This window comes from Dermacentor variabilis, chromosome 10, assembly GCF_050947875.1.
Source record: "Dermacentor variabilis isolate Ectoservices chromosome 10, ASM5094787v1, whole genome shotgun sequence".
NCBI lineage: Eukaryota > Metazoa > Arthropoda > Arachnida > Ixodida > Ixodidae > Dermacentor > Dermacentor variabilis.
Genome location: NC_134577.1, coordinates 98,124,835 through 98,147,067, shown reverse-complemented (window position 1 = coordinate 98,147,067; position 22,233 = coordinate 98,124,835). Strand labels below are relative to the sequence as shown.

At 47.4% G+C, this 22,233-nt stretch overlaps 1 protein-coding gene across 5 annotated transcripts in view; it reads left to right on the top strand.

Moving 5' to 3' along the window:
* LOC142560839 (FGGY carbohydrate kinase domain-containing protein-like) overlaps window positions 1-21,200 on the top strand; it is a 51,379-nt gene extending 30,179 nt beyond the window's left edge. For 3 of the 5 annotated variants that reach the window (XM_075673218.1, XM_075673215.1, XM_075673220.1), the window contains 6 exons: window positions 2,845-2,952; window positions 7,151-7,215; window positions 8,202-8,352; window positions 9,352-9,426; window positions 10,827-10,947; window positions 18,929-21,200. In XM_075673218.1, coding sequence (XP_075529333.1) covers window positions 2,845-2,952; window positions 7,151-7,215; window positions 8,202-8,352; window positions 9,352-9,426; window positions 10,827-10,947; window positions 18,929-19,188 — 780 coding nt within the window. In that variant the 3' untranslated portion in view covers window positions 19,189-21,200. Of the gene's footprint in view, window positions 1-2,844; window positions 2,953-7,150; window positions 7,216-8,201; window positions 8,353-9,351; window positions 9,427-10,826; window positions 10,965-18,928 lie in introns of all 5 variants that reach the window. The other 2 variants (XM_075673219.1, XM_075673217.1) reach the window with 2 other exon arrangements.
* The last annotated feature ends 1,033 nt before the right edge of the window (window positions 21,201-22,233 follow it).

The following is a 22,233-nucleotide window of genomic DNA, read 5'->3' as shown; positions in this document are numbered from 1 at the left end:
TGTGACTTCGTCGGACCTAGGCGATGTTTACGACTTACAAGTCGCCAGCGCAGCTTTTAGCTGCCCCATACAAATCATGACATTCATGCGAAAGTCCTAGGATGCCGGAACATCACGTGATGTTGATGCAGGCAGTGACGGCAAGCCAGCAATTCTTGCGCAGAAGCCCTCATCAACGTCGATCTCACGTCATTCTTGGAGCAATACAAGAGACATAAAAGGGTGACGCTATTGCGGAGACGACTGTAGGCCACGCGAAGTTCTCCATACATGGGACAGAGGTTTACGAGGAGCCAAGGGCTCGCAAAAAGATTTCCAGCGGAGGCGCCACTGGATTTTCTTTTGTATCCGCCTCACCTACCTCAGATTGTGAATACATTTGGTGCACCTGTATTTTCTTTCTGCTCGTCGGTGAATCACTCGAAGCCTTTCCAATTCACCTTCGCATTCTGTAAACCTTGGAGCAGGCCTACCCTTACTGTGCATTTTGAATCTGATTCTCGAGGAATGACGGATGGCCTTCTTGACATTCGTCTTCCATGAGCGACCTGAACTTTGTCCAGTCTGTTCTTCGGAGGGCAGTAGCGAGATACATGGTCATTAACTTGATATTCAAATAGGTGGGAACGTGGTCACTTACGTGGGTTTCTATGTCTGAGAACCACTTCACACTGCTTCGAAGACACCGAGAGATCAAATTCAAGCCCAGACAGCTGCTGTAGATTAGTCCCCGTAAAAATGCCAGGCAGCCGTCATTGAGCCAGCAAAGCTCTTAGTCTGAGGCAAGTACGACTGGTTTTGTGCTCTTGAAGTCCATCTTCAAACCTTCCCAGAACGGGTGGTGTGCATTAAAATCTCCACTAAGGATTCAAGAGCCAGATGTTGCACATAACAAAGACCCTGTCGCTGCGTGTCAAAACGACTGGTTGGAGAAATACATGCAGTGACAAGAGTGAATAGAGTTTTCTCTGTTTTTACAGTTAAACACACGTATTGGTCGTTACCCTGAGGCAAAACAGCATGTAGCACGTAAGTGAGTTCACACCGAACATAAACGACGACATTGCTGAGGACAATACACGTCGCGGATGAAAAGGCTTCATAGCCGGACAGCCGGATTGTAGTTTGAGGGTTTGGTTCGCAAAAGACGATGATGTGAAATTGGTTCGAAAAAAAATTAAAGACCGGAAAACCGAAATTCTTGATTTGAGGCCTCGAGCATTCCACCGACAAAGTGATCTTTCCTTGACGTCTTTACGGAACGACTGCGGGGAATGAGCCAAGATGCTTTTTGAGACTTGCAAGCAATATATTCACCCCGTCCATTACCTGTAGTGCGCTACAAGCATGCGAGGTGTTCAAGTTCGTGAGTACTATACGCATGACGTTCATAAGTCCAAAATAACCGACAGCATGGCATCCAAAGCAACGTGACATTTTGTCGTCATTGCTAGCAACGCTTGCTGTCTCGTATCAACGCTGCGGTATGAGCTGGGTGTTTTGGAGTTGGCTCTCGACGACATGTGCCTTTGACTCTTTTATGCCAATTCATGAGAACTAGCTTTCTTTTTCTATCGTGCATTTAGGCTCGTTCGCTGCATGTTTCGCTTCATTTAGGAAGTTCTCTGACACCGCAGTACGCTAAAAGCACGACATTCGAAAGTGTGGCATCATACGCTGTTACAACGGCGTAATGCCGCCATCTCAGAGGCTGTGCGAAATCTGACGCACGCTGAGCGCTTCTTCGTAGTCTGGCGAAGTTTGACAACGCCTAATTAAGAAAAATAATGGTTGCGTTTGACTTGCTGACTTGCTACGCATTACTGTAAACATAAGTCATCGTTTGCAGTATTGTAAGAAACGAGATCAACAAACTATCAAGCCATTTCGCAACTCCATAGCTCGGAGCAATTTCGTCAATTTCCATGAACCGCTGTGTTTATTGCTGCGACGTTACGCGCGAATAAACCTCTTTATAACTGGTGGACGCGCAGGGATCGGGCAGGAACGCTGGAAGTCTTCTCCAGTCCCCGTACGCGTGCTGTCTCGGTGGTTTTTTTCGTTTCCTTTGGCCCGTTACGTCAACGCGACCCCGCCGTTTTCAGCGGCGACACGAAGGTTGATCAATGGGAACAAACTGACTACGAGCCATGCGATATGATGATGAATATGCTGTTAAAGAAAGAGACAGTGGACAACAGTCGGGCGGCTTTCTTGACCAGTTGGTTCGTCAATTTTCTTCGTTGCAATATTTGTGTGCCTCGCTCTCCGGATGACGTATTGATATAAGCCAATTCTCAACGATCTGTTGCTTCTATTTCTGTCATAACTAGCCTGCTTGAAGCGGCACAGTGCTGTGAAAGATTTTTTCAGATTACGATGCCGGAAAATGATGGCGCATTAAATACAAGGCGAAAGAGGCAGTGTACAAAAGAAGTGCTAAGCCTACAAGTCATGTTTGTTGAATGAAGGCCTCATTTATATCCAAGCACATGACCAGCATAGACCAACATTGCTTATATAAGACCCACGATGACCATGGCAAAAACTTCCAAGAAACCGTCATAACTACACTATCTAGACTAAAGCCGGCGGCAAAGGCCGATGGAGATTGCCTTGTCTATGAACAACACCACGCTCCAAATTATGAGGGTCATGTACTTGAATTTATGTGAGTCGTTTACTTCATATAATATAACTGGAAGTATAGCGCCTGCACTGTGCCCTGCGTCCTTGTTCTTGTCTGTATTGCTCTACGATTTTACGTTCTTCGCTTTGGACCAGCTCGCATAAGAAAGAGTTTTGCTTCGGCATTGCAAGTGCGGTCACACTACGTGTGCGCAGGCAAGCGAGAAGTGCATCTTCACTCCAGGTGCTCCTGGCCCCTTCTTTTCGGCCATGGTTCCAGGAATGTGGCTCAGCGAACCGGGGCAGAGCGCAGCCGGGGCACTGGTGAGTGTTCTTATTCCTCACGTCTTTTATCTAAGGCCGCAAGCCTGCGACCACTGTGGCACGGGCTGGTTAGTTGCAAGTCACCTGCAATGTGGCTGGACAGGACAGTGTAATCTGCAGAAGACAGACAAATGAGGTATTTCGTGTCGACCCCTTCACCTCAGCCTTGGCAGCGTGCACGTGGAATGTTTCTTGCAAGCATAAATAGAGTAAGATTGGAAAGAATATGCCCCCTTGCCCTTCTGGACCAGTGTCACTACTCTTTCCTTGTGAGAAATTATGGCATCTGGAAAATCTATACATTTTTAAATATAACTATCTCTGACTATAAATCTATAACTATAACTATAATAGCTATGACTTTAAATATAACTATCTACGAGAAAAGTGTATAACAGCTGTGTCTTACCAGTACTCACGTACGGGGCAGAAACTTGGAGGCTTACGAAAAGGGTTCTACTTAAATTGAGGACGACGCAACGAGCCATGGAAAGAAGAATGATAGGTGTAACGTTAAGGGATAAGAAAAGAGCAGACTGGGTAAGGGAACAAACGCGAGGTAATGACATCTTAGTTGAAATCAAGAAAAAGAAATGGGCATGGGCAGGACATGAAGACTGAAGATAACCGATGGTCATTAAGGGTTACGGACTGGATTCCAAGTGAAGGGAACCGTAGCAGGGGACGGCAGAAAGTTAGGTGGGTGGATGAGATTAAGAAGTTTGCAGGGACAACATGGCCACAATTAGTACATGACCGGGGTAGTTGGAGAAGTATGGGAGAGGCCTTTGCCCTGCAGTGGGCGTAACCAGGCTGATAATGATGATGATGATCTGTGATTGTAGTACTCAGTGACTACACAATATCGCTAAAACGTTTGTGCGCGGCAAGGAAACACACACACACACACAGTGTGTTTTTCATTGGCTCTAAGTACCTCGTTCATGCGGCGTACCGGCTAGCGCGCTTCAGCACGAGTGGACTGAGAACGAGTCTTTTACAAATTAACTCTAAGGTCTCCCCCTCTCACTCATACTGTAACACCGCACCACTCGGGTTGCGCTGTATGCCGGGCGCTGGCTGCATGTACCTTCTTTCACAAGTACACGCACCGATCAATATTTTGTTACCACTCAGTGCCGGGTTTCGCATTGCTTTCTCTTCGCTCATAAGTCGTTTGTGAAAACTTTAGCCCTTTATTTTTAAAGTAGTAATATCGGTTATTGGAACTTCTTCCCCGTACTACATCCGCAGACTTTTTGTCTACGCCGCATCGACGGCTGGTCGCATCTCTGTGGCCTTTCTTTGCCAGTGCTTGCGCTACATCACAACTCCCGTTCGCATGTCTGCGCAATAAGCCACCATGTGACAACCCGTCCTGCTGCTTTCTTTAGACGCTGTATCGGAGTACTCATGTAACAGCCTTCTTACTTTTTTTTGTGCGCGCCTAAAGCCTCTAAACGCGGAAAAAGTGCTGGCAAGTGTGAGACATGTCTAAATAACTTAATATAATACTTGTTCCTATGAACCAGTTTTTGGTATCCAGGGTGTTAATGCGTCGTGACGTCATGATTCTCTGGTTCGCCCCATTCCTGCGATTGTTGCATCTTGCACGCTCGAGCGCTGCCGAAACAAACGTTCGAAGCAATCTTGCTTGGCTTCATACACAGCCATATTGCTGCGTCATGTCAGCGAACATAGCTCGGTGTCATGACGTCACGATAATGTCTGTGACGGCAGGTCCGACTTTGTGAGACTAACTTTAGCAATAAATAAATATCTCACAAATATTTGCCAACACACATACACAATTGCTAAATGTCATTCTTCTACGTGAAAGAAATGTGTTGTGGAGTTACTATAACTCAGAAAACAATATTTATGTGCTACTTTTTCTTGTTGTGTTTGGCACCACGCGGAACGCAACAATGCCAACGTTTTATGTGCTCTGCACTTTTTAAATGCCATTTTTGTATTTCCTATAGGTACGCTTTGTCACGATGCTTCTTCCGGCTTATGCCTGCATTGGCCTAGAGCACTCCCCGCTGAGCCGCCACAACTCCTCTCGTATGCACATTTGAGCAGCAAGCTCTTTTCATATTCTTCTAAATTAAATTATGGGGTTTTACGTGCCAAAACCACTTTCTGATTATGAGGCACGCCGTAGTGAAGGACTCCGGAGATTTCAACCACCTGGGGTTCTTTAACGTGCACCTAAATCTAAGTAGACGGGTGTTTTAGCATTTCGCCCCCATCGAAATGCGGCATCCGTAGCCGGGATTCTATCCCGTGACCTCGTGCTCAGCAGCCCAACACCATAGCCATTGAGCAATCACGGCGGGTTTCATAGCCTTCTTCTTTACAGCTGTAAAAGAAAAAAGTGTGGCCAGAAAAAAGTTCTAGCCAAATTAGCACGTACATGTGAACAAAACAACAGGTAACGAAATGCAAGCACACGGTTAGATCAAGTCTGTAACGAAACAACAAAACACTATAGAAAAAAAAATCGTGGGTTACGGAGAAAATCACACAAAAAGAAATAAAAGTGGTAATAAGAGTACAAGAGCAACACACGCATAAATGGGTCATCGAAACCTATAGAAAATAAAAAGAACGCGCGTAAATTACTGCTCATACAGCATTGATCAAGGCACTCCTGACGAGAAAATTTGGGCAGCTTGAGAGCTAATCCATATTTTTGGACCACAACCCCACTTCAAGCACTGTAAAGCGCCGAGACAACTGAGGAGGATCTCTTTCTGCTGGTCATGTGGCGGGCACTCAATAAAATATTCCTCCGCAGTAGCTTCCATGGAGCCACAGTTTGTGCACTCACATGACCTCCTTTTTCATTCACGATGCGAGAAGCAGTGAGTGTAGGCTACATCCAGGCGCAAATGGTACAGGAACCAGTCTAGTGTCCGGCAGCCTTAAACTTAAGCAGAAGCGAAGCAAAGTGTCGAGGCTATACAATAAAGACGACTTCGCACGAACGTCGAACCATCTTGTTCTGCACAACAGGCATTGCAGGCCGCGAACGACACGCTTCGCATCCAATGGTAAAAAGGCAACAGGTGCCTAGGATGTCTAAACTCTAATGTATTCGGCTCAGCAGCCACTAGGACTGTTAATTAATTGTCTATCACATCATTATGCCTTTCAATTCACTGCAAATAAATCTGACTACCGGAAAATGTCGCAAAATTCAATGTTTCGTTGATTTCATAACATAGTGGATAATAGTCGAACTATAAATAATGCATAATTACTTTGTTTAGCGCTAAACAACGGACACAAGAACGACGACAGGACAAGGCGCTACTCTCAACTTGAGAGTAGTGGAGAGTAGCGAATAGTTGAGTTGAGAATAGTTGAGAGTAGCGCCTTGTCCTGTCGTCGTTCTTGTGTCCGTCGTTTTGCGCTAAACAAAGTAATTATTGATTCGCACCAACTAGCCCGCCAACGCATTGTGCTGAACTATAAATAATGCGTTGGCGCGTTCCCAGTTGCGTCGTTAAGGGATTCGTTAAGAGCGACTTTGGGCATTCCTGTGAGGTATCCATCAGAACCTCTGAGAGGCTGGCTCTGGTGGCATGCGTGAATGCATGGATCTCCCAACCATTCTATTGAACTTTACTGGGAAAAACCCGCCGTTTTTTTCTTCTTCACATCAACATACCTACTGCCCAGATAGTGCATGGACAAACAGCAATTTTCCTAGAGGCTCCACATACACCTGCTAACTTTTCAATAAAAGTATGTTTTTGATTAGTCGCCGAGTCCCATATACGGGTAACTAGATGAAATATTGCAGGCCCTCCTCATTAAGAAATTGCGGCAGCAGCAAATAGGCTATTGCATCCGTAAGCCAACGTGTAGTGCGATCAGGGGTTGGTTTGCTTGTCTTTGAGCCTGCTTCAATGTCTAGAAGTCAAATATGCACGCGTTTTTTTAACACACAGCAACACGTCGCGAAATAAGGCTGCACTGAATAACAATGAACAAATCGACTTTTACTCTGCGCTTGTAAGTTCGAATGGCCAAGCCTTTTCAGACAGCTTTTAAATAAGATTGGAAGGTGCACTGGTTGCTCCACGTCATCTCTCTGTACGTCTAAGCTTCAACGACGAAAACAGAAGAACATGCAAATTTCCGCTACAGGCTGTGACGTGTTGTGTTTGTTATGTATGCGCTACAGGTGGACCAGGTAATTTCGACGCACCCGGCCTATCCACAGATAGTGGCGAAGACGAAGCCAGGCCGGTGAGCTATTTCTCTCAAATGTGCTATAGTTAAGCATTGCCACTGCAGGCGTGAACTGCTGCCTGAGATGGCGACTTAACGTTGATGGAAACTGGCTGACAGTGAGGGCAAAAGAGCTCAAAAGGACTTGTTCTTGCGCTAGCCTTTTCAGCCTTTCCAACTTAAACTCGGACATCAATTACCCGTCATACCTGTGTGTTTTACAAGTCCATGGATAAGGAGTGGATATTATTACCATGTTCCATGGATATGGATGGAATCCATGGATGTTCCATGGATGTTCCATGGATGTTCCATGGATATTCTATGGATTCCATGTTCCATGGATATTTTTTCGAAGTGCCCCGCCCGAGCAGTTATACAGACAAAAAATGCCCTTAAGGTTCAGAAGGATGGTAAAAAATTCCATTATTTAGGCCAGCAGCGCAAAAAAAAAGACTTGATACAGTGGCAACGAACACGAACACCGCGCTGAGTATCAACTGAAATTTTATTAAAATCACACAAATATATTTACTCTGAACAAACATGTGACAAAATTAAGAAGAAAAAGGCCAAAGTAAGTGTCAACAAAATACGGGTAACTCAGTGATGCGCATTTAGATATTCTATTTCTGAGGCGTGAAATGTGGCAGATGGTATAGTGAGCCACATTTCACACATTGAAACATACATTTAATGTCATGTCGTGCCCGGAATCGTATGTTGGCGCCGTTTCCAGAAGATGTGGATGGTATTAGTCTTGAGACGGAAGGGTGCTTGAATCCTTGGAAAATTAGAAGTTCTGACACAATCCTTCCCGGAGCATCGCGTTTTTCGGCCGGAACAACATAGAATACAAGTGTAGTGTGAACAAGAGGAGGACAGCAGAAGAGCACATGAAACACGCCGTGTCCGTGCGCTCGTGGGCTGTTATCGTGTTCTCTCTTTGTTTGCGCTATGCTAGTATTCTAACACGACATTATTTACTTCGCGAAACTGCGCAGGAGGCCCGAGGACACGCTCAACGATCTACTCCAGTCCATGTGCGAGAGGCGAGGACTCGATTCCCTGTCAAAACTGTCGGCTGATCTGCACGTGTGGCCCGACTTCTATGGCAACCGCTCACCACTCGCCGACCCAACTCTGCGGGGCATGGTGTGTAGGGCGTCTTTGCTCATTCGACTGAAAAGGTGTCTCGTTAAACTTTATAGTGATAGCCGTTTGGTGCTCTTAGGAGAGGCCGCCGCCGCCGTCATCGTCGTAGTCATCATCATGATGATAATTATGATGATGATGATCACGATAATCATCATAATCATCACGATCACCACCACCACCACCAATGTAAGCGAATAGAACGAACGAACGAACGAACGAACGAACGAACGAACGAACGAACGAGCGAGCGAGCGAGCGAGCGAGCGAGCGAACGAACGAACGAGCGAGCGAGCGAGCGAGCGAACGAACGAACGAACGAACGAACGAACGAACGAACGAACGAGCGAGCGAGCGAGCGAACGAACGAACGAGCGAACGAGCGAACGAACGAACGAACGATACGTACGTACGTACGTACGTTTTCCTTGTCGGTTGGGACCATCGACAATCACCGATGTCCGACCAATCGCGAAAACAGCTTAAAGAGCCAAATATATTTATCCACTTTAAAATGAGCTGTGAAACGGGCGGAGGGTTACTTCTATGACCGCAGTACTTGTGTAGCGTTCACGGCGTTGTTGTTATGAAAAGAAGTATCCGTCTCTGGGGGGTCGCACTCGAATGCGTTCCTTTCAACTATATGGCCCGTGTCGGAGAAGCAAGAGACCCGTGGCGCCTGTTTTATATACGTGCACTGGTGCCTGCTTCGCGCTCTCAGCCGCGACAGAAGGGAACCTGCAGCAAATGTTTCGTTCACTGTAAATATTAACTTGCGTGCACAGCTATTGCAGTGTTTACACGAGTCAGAAGCACGTGGCATCCGCTAGCGCATCATTTCCGTGCGTCACATACAGCAATCTACACGTGACTCAAAGAGCAGCTCGTAACGGCACGTCATCGCATGCACTTTGCACGAGACGACTGGGTTATAGATGTAGCAATAGAAAAATAGCCGGAAAAGAGCAAGGGAACTGACGCAGTCTATGCATGACGCAGATTTGCGGACTGACGCTGTCGGCTGACGAGGAGGACCTCGCGAGGCTGTACCTCGCTACGCTTCAAGCATTGGCGGTGAGTTAACTCAAAGTTAGGCCTGGCCTCGACATAAAGCCAGGGCCAGGTCTACTACGCGTTGACTGTACGCGAGGTGAGCTCGTTAAGCAGCTAATAACCGCGCAACGACTGATAGAGTAGAAACCGATAGGTGTAACGCTTAGAGACACCAAGGTGGAAGTAGGCGATACAAAGGAGCCTACTGTGTGATAGAAAGAGGACAGCTGCAGGCACAGAAAGGAGTCGGATAACGTAAAACGTACGCGGTTCGTGATTCTCTCCGAATTATTTCCAAGCCTGAAAGAAGCCCGCAAATGCACGCTTTCTTTAACGTCTGGAAAAAACTTTTATGTCGCACTTACTGAGCAGCAGAAAGATGGATCGGGAACTTTTTATGATGGCCTACAATTTTCTTGTTGGCAATTTTACTCTGATTATAATATTTCAGAAGTTCATTAATTAATACTAATTATGCGTTTAGGCAAAATTTAAGAAAAGCCGGACTTGTTTCCAAGGGACGCCAAACAACACGACTGGTTTTGTCCAGCTACGTGGCACTCGCATGTTTTGACATTTAAGCGCAAGTTGCGTGGGACACTGTATACGTATATGTGAAGAAGATCGATCGAGGGGCATTATTTTTGTTATTTACAAGCATGCGAAACCAAGAAACGTGTAAGAGAAATTACTCGTAGTTTTTAATTGAACTGTAGAAATGATAAGCTAATGATGAATGCACGTGGATGCAAAAAAAAAAAAAAAAAGACTTGCCGCCTGCGGGAGTCTAACCTCCTCACTCATCGTGTACTTTCCTCCTCCACTGCATTAGTGTCTTGCGCACAACTAGGGCAAGCATTCATATTCCCTTAACAGAGTGTGTTTTCCTAACTTTTGCCTGAGTTTAGAAATCGCAGTGGCTTTTGTGTCCGGTAGCTGCCAAGCTATGCCTTTCCTTTGTGAATGCACCGAATTGGTTTCTAAGCAGCGATTGCTCGTGGCACGTAAATTCGAACCTGCCATCTTAATGCGTAACAAGCAGCTTTCTTCTCGAAAACTTGGTCACAATGAGTGCTTTTGTGCGGGACATCTGTGTTAAGCCGTTACAGCATCTTTAAAGGAATTTGGGTGTTTCCTTTCATATTGCTGAAGGGGTACTTCCGTGAGCAAAATTATACGGATGAAGACGAATTTCTTCCCTACCAATGAGTGTAACTTGAAAACGAGGACTACAGTCCGAACTTGGAATTGTGAACTTTCCAGTGCACTGGACAATTTCAGGTTGTGCTCGTAAGTTACGAATACATTTTTGGTGGGGCGAGCAAGAAGTGTCCGTACAAAAAAAAAAAAAATGTGCGTACCTGTACTTGTTCTGTCCGCTGATTGCGCCAGTGTAATCCCCATCTTGATCCTTGTCGCAGTACGGGTCACGACACATCTTAGACGCCCTGACCAGCACAGGCCACTCGTTGTCCGGCCTACTGACGTGTGGGGGTCTGGCCAAGAACCCACTCTACGTGCGGTTGCTCGCGGACGCCACTGGTGAGCGTGAAGTGCATGTAAGCGCTCGAAGGAACGTTCTCCACATCAGACTCTGACAGGTGTAGTTAAGTTATCGGCATCATAGATATCAAGACAGAAGGGCATAAAGACCCTACGATCCGTCGAATGTGTTCCAAGCACACGAGAGTCCGGCTACGGCCGTATGTTTCACAAAGGAACTAAACCTTGTCGTTGAGCAACTGCTTCCTTGAAGCACGTGCTTCCGTATCCACGAATTTATTCTTGATACCCCTTGAACAAGCCGGTGCGTTTTTAGTGTGGATAGCACGACCACGCAAGAGACCACCTTGTTTTCTAAGTTGTACAGATGGCGTCTTTTGCAAGAGGCTTGCCTGAAATTCAATTTTTCAATAGGCTTCTACAGAGTGGACAATCTACTTGGTACTTTAAGCCAACGCCGTCATACCAATTTATTGTCCGGTCACGATTAACAGCACAACTCTGTTAGGTGAAAGTGTTAAAAAAATTTCAGAGAGAGCGCCCATATTTTTTGGCGTCTCTCCGGTTTAGTTTAGTTTTTTTCTGATCCCACTTTAGTTGGGCCCTTACTTCGCAAACCCTGCGAATAGTCACTCCACCAAAATCAACTAACCGCCAGGACCCACTTCTCAACCTCTTCCTGTAGGTCTGCAGAACACCCCTTCATTGCACTTACGCTTTTTACAGCGAAGCTGTCACACTCTAGTTGGTCGGGATATTACGTGGCGTGTCCACCCAAAACGTTGCAGCTGCAAAAGGAGCTTGTGTTTGAGTTTTCGCGTAGCAGAATTAAGTTTTCTCACATATTCAAATTACAAGCCGATGCTATCACGCCTGCAAGTTGTGTGTAAGTGGTACTTCACAAATTTTCTGACGAATTTTACTATGAGAAGTTCACTTACTTCATTAACGCACTTGCGCTAGGCGGAGGCCCTACAGAAATAAGTATGTATACTGTGCTAACGGTACCACCACCTAGCGGCCGCAGCCACTCAGACAGACTTCAAACGGCAGCAGTTCCCGAGTAACAGATTTATGTTTTCTCGTATGTTCGAATGACAATCCGAGGCGGTCACGTCTGTAGCTTGTGTGTAAATCATGTGTTTACCTTTAAGCATTAATTTAGTTCAATACGGTACTGGCGCTTGGCCGATGGCCTAGAAGAATGATGTACGCTGCACTTCCTCACCCGTCCGTCTGACGCACGTCGCTTGTGGTGGTGGTGCTTGTGTAACGTCGTCTATAACTTTAGTTGGGGGGCTGGTACTTGCCCAACGTCCGCACTAGCTGTGCCAAAGCCACCTAGAAAAAAATGTAAGGCCTCCGCACGCCGGTGTGACGTCACGCTCGTCGGATGGGCCGGACAGTCGACGCCGCCGGACAGTCGCGCCTAGTTCGTTGCGCTTGCAGGGTGTCTCTTTGCGCGTCGCGGATACTATGGCATGGGAAAATTAGTGCTGTCCTTAAAGTGACAGCAACCTATAAATGCATATGCTTCGGTTCCAAAGCAAGACACGTATATCTGACGCAAAAAATAAGGGGGAGCCGCTGGTTAACCGCAGTCAACACCACCAATAGAAAGCAACATTCTTTAATACCTTCCTTAGATTGCTTGATTGGCGACATTTTTTTTTGCTTGTATCGCAACACGACCTGCCTTATTGTGCTTGTGATGTTTGGTCGGGACTAAGACAAGCAAACTGCATGCTGCTTAGTCACTTTAACGTTAGACGGAAAGAAAGAAAGAGGAAAGCTGCATATTGAAGACACAGAATATACTTTATTCACAAATGATAAGAACTGCATTCAGAAACAAACATTTTAAATCTTCCATATACAATTATCATTCTCACTATTGCGTAATACAGTCCTCGCTAGACATACGAATATCGAGGTTCATTTCATTGTGAAAATTTTACCATTATAGGCTCACGCACAACTAAATGTCAAATAGAATAAGCTTCCGTCTTTGTTGTACCATTTCTTGTGGTTATTTTATTTCCACCCGCCTTGTTTGCAGGCCTTTTTGGTCTTCATAAAATACTGAGATAATGGTGAAACGTAGGTCAAAAACGAGAGGCCAACTCTCAGTCCTAAAGGAAAACATGCAATTAATGGATTGCGGTAGCATGGAGAGCTCGAATCAAAAACAGGTAGCTCAATGCACTCAAACGCTAACATTTGAATTGGCCAAAATGCAGGGTTTAAATTTTGATAATGTAGGCAAATAAGTCCTAGCTACAGCACAGGTTTCTTTTTAGAAGGGTTCTGTCAACACAAACATACGTAGATGTTCAACAAAACAGAGCTTCATGAATAAAAAATAAATAATGAGAAACATCTCAGACCTTCAGGGTCTGCAATTTTCGGTCGTTCTTGGCGTTGCGTAATTAGTCGTTTTCTGTGCGGCACAAGTTGTTCAGCAGTGTATTGGCTGCAGCACTTACAATATGCCCCATACCTCCTTTGCAGGATGACCGAAATCACACACATCTACATCCTCAAAGTCATGAAGGGTAGGGAACGCAAGGCCGACAAGAGTACCTTTCTGCTTAGGAAGGCTGAAAAATCGTACGGCATATTCTGGTGTCCTGAGCTTGTCCAATATAATTTCAGTAAGGAGTACAGCATTAACTACAACTGCTCGTGGGAACTTCAGGCCACCCCTTGTCATCTTCGTGATTAATGCATTCTCAGGGTCATCTAGATCGACGTCTTGCATCACAACGCTTTCACTGCAAGATGCGCGTGTCAACTTTTTTAGAGCTGCATCGGCACAATAGCCGGCAACATAGGTTAGTGCTGGTAGCCTTGACGTTTTTTTTCTCAATGTCAGAGTCGGTCAAAGGACTTGAAACTGGCTGTTTCCTGAATTTACACTTGTCTCCAACGTGCTCGCGCTCGGTGGTAGTAGAATGTCCAAATCTGGCAGGCCCAGAGCCTTCTGCAAACCCAATTTGTTTTCAGATTCACATATCTGCCTTATAGACACGTGGTAATTGGCACCAGACAATTGCCGGTACTTTCCAAAGCGATCCTCTAAGCTGTCAGTTTGAAATTTGCCCAAAATAACATACTCGAAATTAAGCTCTTCGAGACAGTATATGGCAAGTTCGTGCAAGGCGTGAGTAGCGTGGCTGAAAGCTATGTGTGTTTCACGTGTCAAGCGGCCATTGTCATGTTTGAGGCTTCCCCAGTGATCAAGCCATTGAACTATTCTCTCTAAGAATTCTAGTTGAGGACATGACGATGAAACTATTAGACATTGTAACTGATCTCGCAACCGCTGTCCTTTTCTTGGCGCTTTGACGTTAACAATGTTCCACCAAGTCAAAATGGTGTCGACATATTGAAATGTTTCCTTTGCATGCTGGAACGTTGCAACACTGAGAGCAGCAACAGTAGTTGAGTTAAAAATCTTTAAGGCCAGTTTAACGTTCTGCCGTTCCATGTTCGAGTGGTTCAGTGCCTTCAAAGTGAGCGTTGGTGCTAGCTTCAAGAGCTCATGCTTTTCAGCCTCGTGCAACTGGCATAATACTTTGAAAGATGCTGTAAGTATCTTTGGTTCAGCCTCATCACTCTTCGGTTCAGGAAAGTACATGCATTTGCCAATGTTTCTTTGATTCAGCCAGTTATTTCTTATACACTGTAGTATGTGAACTGGGTCCACCACGAAAAACAGCGGTCGTGATGGGTCAGCAGGATGCTGGTAAACAATGCTGACATTTGCCGTCTTGGCGAAGTAGGACATGACTTTTCTGTTTATGGAGTTATTGTCCGAGATCACTGCGATTATTCTAAAGCCAGATGCCTCTAGATCAAGAAAAATCTTCCGAAGGAAGTCGTACAGCGCCTTAGCATCGATTTGTGCCACAGGAAGAATGTGTACAACATCCTTGTTTGAAGAAAGCAGGTTCTGTATCATAAATACGTGGGCAGTTTTTGCTGCAGTCGATGAATTTACCGCAGCACCAGTTACAAAGCCAGCCTTGTAATAAAAAAATGATTGAAGGTGAATCTCATCAACCATTAACGTTACCGTCTTTTCATGCTCTTTATATGTGCTTACAATACGATTTGCATACGAAAGAAAGCTACATTCTTGCTGCTCCGTTCCAAGGGTACATCCTACGATGAACACAGTCTTCTGATCGTATCAGGATGCGGCATCTTAAGTTTCATCGAACTTCTCAGGAATCTATATGCATCAGGTGAAATTGTGAACAAAGGGCTAGCAAAAACCAATAAATCGGGGGGATATCGACCAGCATTATTCAAAACAAGATCAACTTGACTCTTCAAGAATTTAAGCACTTCCAAATGCCATTCTTGCAACTCGCATGCGAAATATTTTCAACTTATTTCCTCTAGCAATGTCGAAACCAATGTCAGTAGATGACGGGCCTTTTCAGAACGCTCAGTGCTGATATCCTTATGTGTCTGTTCGATCATGTGTAACACACTTTTCAAATCTCTCAAGTCGCACAGCTTTTCAGGAACTAACACATCACCACACTTCCTCACACCCATTTCACCAAAAAATACTTCGACGCACAGGTCTGTGGACACAATCACCGAAGTACGGACTGCAGGAGCAGATTGAAGTGACAAGTCCAAAAAGAAAACCTTGGAGCCCTTGTTCAAAACTGTCCGGAAGTCCGAACTCTGAAAGCATGGCATGGCCTTCAGCAAGTCCGCAAAGCTACCAACCACATTTTTGGCGTCCTCTTCTGCTTGGGTTTGCTGAGAAAGCATTATTGCTTTTTGAAAATATGTGGCTTCCTAGCGCGCTCTTTTGGCACCCGGCGCTTCTCGAACGCAGGCTTGCGGACGCGATAAATAGGCAGGGCAATTGGGAAACAAGCTCGGAACTGCAGTTTTCTTCGGACGAATGTTTTTCATGGCAACTTCGACCACTTTTCTGTCTTGACGTCCGTGTAAGATGTCGTCTTCAAGTAATCCGATGGCAAGAAATGCTTTTCACAGAGCTGAAATAAAAAAACACAAGCCGTTATAGGCATGAAGCTCGACGAAAATGTTGAATTCACAAGCGCGTCGACAGGTGCAGAGACCCATTTATTGTGCACGCGTGCATGAATGCATTGCGCACTATGCTGACGAAACTTATTCGTCTGGAAATCCAGAATAAGAACAGAGAGAAGAAATACTTACCACTGTGTACTTCGTTGGCGAGAAGTCCTTCCGAGGAACTGCTCTCGTCCATGCTTCCCGAGTGGCTCGGTCAGATGGGAACTTGTGCACTCGGACACATTGTCCCCCGTCATAATTGGACTTGCAGTTTAGTGCGCAACAACAGCCAGGCATCGTTGCGCTTCCGTGTACGACGAACCACGCACAATCGAAGAAAAGCAATCGCGTTTACGGTGCAGCATGCCCCACCAAAGCCACCAAGCAAATGCTCCACGCGTTGCCGCTCTAGCGTTGCAGCCACGGAGAAAATTTGTTTTCAGAACGCGCGCTGCGTTCTAGAAACGCAGCGCTCTCCCATCCACCGCTACCATCCGACTCTCGTGACGTATTGACAGGGGAGAGGAGGTGATGCGGAGGCCTTACATTTTTTTCTAGGTGGCTTTGGCTGTGCTGTACATCCATTTTCACAGTGTGGAATGGAGGCGTATTTTATTGCGATATCAATTATATGGACAAGCCAAGCGCGTTTCTTCCGTCGGTGTCGCCATCACCGTGAGGTTCCGTATAAAGTCGAAGGGCTATAAACGTCGTGGCACGCCCTAAACTGTACGTGCGAGTGAAAGCGTACATGGGGAGCCAACTATCGTTGCTCAGTCTCACCCGCGTGAAGGCGACGAAAGCGGGGAGGAAGCGCGCAGTCTTCTGCCGCGCGTGCCCGAGGTACCCAACTTTGCGAGGCACTGGGGGGGGGGGGAGGGAGAGAGAGAGAGGGCGGCGGCCTCCTATTCCGGCTGCAATTGCGCATGTGGCGGCTGCACGCGGTCACGCGGCCGTATCTTGAGAGCGGTCTGCGTTGCACTCTAAAAAAAGTTTGCACACTTTGGGGTGTACATCTGCCGCACAACGATAATGGTCAACTGCCTTGCTTGCGTTTCCTTTCGTGAAAACGCCGCGACCGCTATTTTCCTGTCGTCAATGCTATGTAATGCTGATAACGCGCACGCCGTTCGTTACTGGGAAGTACCGGGCTCGCAGCGTTAAAGAAAGGAAATGCGGACAAGAAAGATTGTTGTGTGGCAAGATACGACTCAAAGGATGTAAACTTTTCTTATAGCTTTGTGCATGCTGTGCGTTCTCGCCACTCACTCTGTGTTAAAGGGATAGACAGCACTAATAGACAGTTTTAGTTACACGTACGTAGAGGCTTTGCGTACGTAGAGCTTCTACGTGTGAGCAGTGCGCATGCGTAGAACGTAGCGGGCGCGCGCGCGTCTCACGGACGTACGTGAGATTCAATTCTTTGCGTGCGTTTCTTGCGCACGTAGACAGCTTCGCGCGGGAGTTCCGCAAGATCACGAACAAGCGATAGCGGGCCGCGCGCGCGCAGACGGCTCGCATCGAAACACGGCGACAGGATTGAATTGGCTGCCGCCGTGTTCACATCTCCCGATAGATGGAGCTACGGGGTCCCTCTTGGCGTGCATCGCGTACGTGTAGCTAAAAGCGTTTCAGATGGCGTGCACGTAAGGTACGTAGGCTTTTCACGTTTGCGTACGTGAAGCCTCTATGTACGTGTAACTAAAACTGTCTAATGTCACTTCGCTTTCTGTTGCTGCCGCGTTTCCTCACGCCAGCGCTTTGAAGCCAGTTTCTGCGGTGATGGAGCGAGATGTGTTTATGCTCGCTTGTGCGCGCGTGACACTGGTATGGCTTTGTTGACACGCTTATACGGGTGCTAAAACTACTATCCTTACTCCGTATAGCTGTGCACTAATTTGCTATCGCACTCGATGGCTCGCCTTTCGGGCCCAACAGCGACTTTTTTAAAGCAGCACGAACGTTTGAGGAGCCTTGGCGCACTTGCGCTTCGGGAGATCGGAAAAGGAGAGGAGAGCGGGATGGCGCTGCAATGCCCCTCCGTCGCGTCTACTGCTGGACGAGGGCAGTAAGGAAGGGGCTTTAGCGCGTGGCACCGGCAGCAGTGTGGTGGAGAAAGCGCCGCGGCCATGGGTGCGCCAGAAACACCATGGCGGCACTTTCGCTTTCGTAAGACAGAGGAGAGGCGGAAAAGGAGAGGAGGAGCGCGGATTGGCGCTACTTGTCCTACTAGCTCTGCTCATCCGCCCGTGGAACAGCTGGCGCTGTCTTCCCCTTTCCATGATTATTTCCTCTTGTACACTGTGTAGGGTACGTAGCAAACCGGACGTGCGTCTGGTTGGTCTTCCTAAATTTTCCTTCTATCTCTCACTCTCTATTTGCAGGCAGTCGGACGAATTTCTCTGGCAACGTCCGTACTCGCCAAACGAAATGGATGCCTAGGTTAGACCGCTGGCGACGGCTACGAGTGCCACCTAGCCTCTCCCACTTCGAAGAAATAAATTGTTGTACCGCTTATGGCTTTGCCTGGGGTTTGTGAACGCTTACTTTTACCGTGTTGAAATGGCTGATAGCCCGAAGTGTGACTGCTGAAGGTGTGAGAAAACCTATGAGCACCTGATATGCATTTGTCCTCGCTACTGCGTTGAACGCCTCTCACTTGGGCGAGCTTTAAACCGGCTCGGACCGTGGCACAAAAAAGCTGTCAGTGTACTGTCGCAGTTTTTGAAGTGCACCGGCGTCAGTGACCGCTTATAGTTCAACCTGTGCATCCTCCCGCACGCACGCAGTGCTACCTTTCTCCCTCTTTCTGTTCTCTTACTCCCATTGTAGGGTAACAAACCGGACGCTCATCTGCCTTTCCTCTCCTTGCTTGCTCTCTCTGTTTCCTTTCTCCGTCTAAATCGCTTCGGAAAAAGCCGGACAGCGTAACGTGACAGCCTTATCGATGCAGGTTTGCCTGTGCTACTGCCTACGGAGACGGAGTCGGTGCTCCTTGGTGGCGCCATCTTGGCTGCTAGCGCGAGCGGCCGCTATTCAAGCGTGACGGAGGCCATGCAACGCATGGGCGGCTCGGGTCGCGTGCTGGCGCCTCAGTCCAGCGAGCGTGGGTTCCACGACGCCAAGTACGCCGCCTTCCATGCCCTGCTGGACTGCCAGCGGCGTCTTAGGGAAATCATGTCAGGCGGAAGACCACTACAGCCGTGCTCTTAATTTCAGTGTCTTTTAGTTTGTTTTTGGGGAAATGAAAATAAACGTCGGTGCTTTTTTCGTCGCGTAACGTCGACGGCTGTTACTTTGCACTGTACAATCGAACAACTCAAATGAAATGAAGATTTAAATTTGATATTGGAAAAGTTCCTAAAGTTGTGGCAATGCAACTCGTTTAGCCTATCGTTGCAAACAAGAAATTAGGGCTGTTTGAACATTGAAACTATATATGACTGCAGAAGCTCAGATTGGTGAGTCTTACACCAATGAAAGTAGTCCGTGAATAAAAACAAAATGCCACAGTCCCGCTTAATATAGCGTTGCGAAATATCAAACTATATGAACTAAGTTTAGTGGCTTTATTGGCCGTATAAATTGTGCTAAACATTCACTTTCAGATTAAATTAACAAGCATGGTGTCGCGCGCCCACAGACAAAGCCGAACAGATCTCACTCAATGACTGCGAGCCCTCGCCACAGCAACGCTGGCGTGATGAAGAGCGCAGGTGGCGGGGAGCGCACGAGGCTTCGTGCTGCGTCTCGTGTCAACGCGCCTCCGGAAACTAGACAGAGCGCAAGTGCCGTGCGTGTACTCAGCCGCGTGGACAACAACCAGCGCAGCCACGGCTAGTCTAGAGGACGAGACAAGCGCTCACCCCACGTTTGTCGAGTTAAAAAGGGAGAGGACGGATGTTCACTGAAAGAAGTACGACGCCAAAGACGGGGCTAAGGCGGAATATTACTTTGCCACATTATTTATTCTGCCCATGGCCTAATGTAAACTGGCACGCGCGCACGGGCTACACGATGTGACGCTTGCGCCTAAATCAGCAAGACAACGGTCAAGAGGGTGTCGGAGGGTTCGCTGTGAAAGCTTCGTCTTAATGAAGGTAGTTAGAAAATCCTTCGCAGATGTATATATGTGCCAGTCTGACATAAATCAAAGACAACGACGCTGCGTAAGCGAGTTCTCGCATTCTTCGGAAGTAGTACGGGCCTGTCTGCTGGCTCACGGCCTCGCTCTCGAGCGCGGTCGTGGCTGGCTGTTTTATTGCGATAGCAATCGTATGGACACTCCAGGCCCATTTCCGCCGTCAGCGTCGGCTCCGCTGTCACGCTCCGTATAAAGTCCGAGTGCGATAATGTCGCGGCCACGCGCCGTATGCATGCTGTGTGTGCCAGTGTAAGCTTGCGAGGGAGAGCTTAGGATGGTGGCGCGATCTGGCGCCCACGAGGGAGGAAGACGGGGAGGAAGCGCGCCTCTTCCGTCGCACACAAGGCACTTGGAAAGGTTGGGGGGGGGGGGCGTTCTACTCCGGCGGCGGCTGCGATGGCGCAGCTGAGCGTGGTCGCGTGGGCCCTATCTTGAAAGCCATCTGCGATGGGGACACAAGCGTAGGTGCACCGAGGACTGATAGCTTTGTGTGCCTTGTGTTCTCGCCGCTCCGTTTGCGTTGAAGCGAAAGGCCGCACGAAGATCATTTCGCTTGCTGCTGCTGACGTGCTTCCTTGCGCCAGCGTTTTCACAGCTAGTGTCCGCGGTCAATGAGTTAGATGGGTTCAAGTTTGCTTGTGCGCGCTTGTGAACTTACTTAGTATGCGAATGTTCAGAAGTTTTATTCGGCGGATGAAACTGCTATCTTTACTTCGTGTAGTTGTCTATATAATTTGCTATCGCCATCGGTGCTTCGCTTTTTGGGTGAAACTGCGACTTTGTTTAGTGACTGCGTCCACGCAGGCTGCGAAGCAGCTCCAAGGCACGAGCCCGAACTGGCCCAGCAGTACAAGATCCACACGCATTTGATAGACCCCCCCCCCAACTCACACACATGATACACCTACATGATGGTCACATATTTCATAGCATGTATCAGTTGATATCTAGTCCTGCCTTGGCGAGTATACCTGTGTTGTGGTTTTTTCGTGCCGTAAATTTTTACTTCGCCATGTCAGCGCATGCACAATTTACGTATATGACCCATATTTCCGAAATAAAGCTTCAATTAATAGCAGCACTTGTGTTGTGTTCTCTGGCCTACGTTTTTTTTTTCTGGTAATGCGGTAAATCTTTCTGCACGCACAAATCCGCAAATGGCCTCCAAGATGGAGCTGTATAACCCGACGTGAGAAACAGAAACTACGGAAAACAGAAAAATCTGCGCCTAAAATTTTTGTCTATCCGAATGAGAAATGGGCAAGGTAACGTTTGCCTTGTAATCATATATTATTACTTTTCAAAGCAAGTTCTGTGTTCGGACACAAGTTGCCTCGCATTTACATTTGATAACGACCACGTCATCGCAGACCGGCCTTCCCGGCATGACAACCACTGCTGAACTCCATTTAATAGCTTCGCTGTAAAATTAAATTCATCTTCCATAGATATGGTCGGCGATGACCCCTCTCTGGGCTACTGCAGTCGGTTACACCGTTAGCATCCATTACAAGCTGCACCCGCAAAAACGTAGTGCAGCTGCCCATCACATCCGAAAGACAGCCGAGCCAGCTGACGTCTGCTCAAATCTCTGCTCTGCTATTATAAATGCTAGGCTAACTATAAAATAAAAGATCGTTGTATGAAGTTAAAGCCTTAGCTTTCGCTATGCAGTGTGGGGTTCTCACACCCGTGCTCTTGGGACAAAGGAACAACAACAGAGTAGTGCAAACAATCACAAGGGCATTAATTGCACCTTTCATAGATCAATGCCTGCTAGCCGAGTTGCTATCCACAAAACATGCCGATGGGCGCGCGACAAATCTAGGAAGTCCGACTCACCGCGACCGGATAACGAGCGAATATGTTCGCCCCATGCTGGATCCCAACGCCTGGTCGTTCGCGCGTACGGTCATGCGAACGGTGGCGCGTTCGAAGGCGGCCACGCGAGACGGTCTCGCAGAAGCATCGATCGGCGCACGCGCGGGACGTCCGCCGCGCTCGCCGGCCAGCCGCCCAAGAGAAAGAGCCTTTGCCGCGCCCAAGTAACCCCGCCGGAGGCGGCGTTAGCAGGGCAACACTCGCGCCATCTCTCGCACTGCGCTTCAACCACT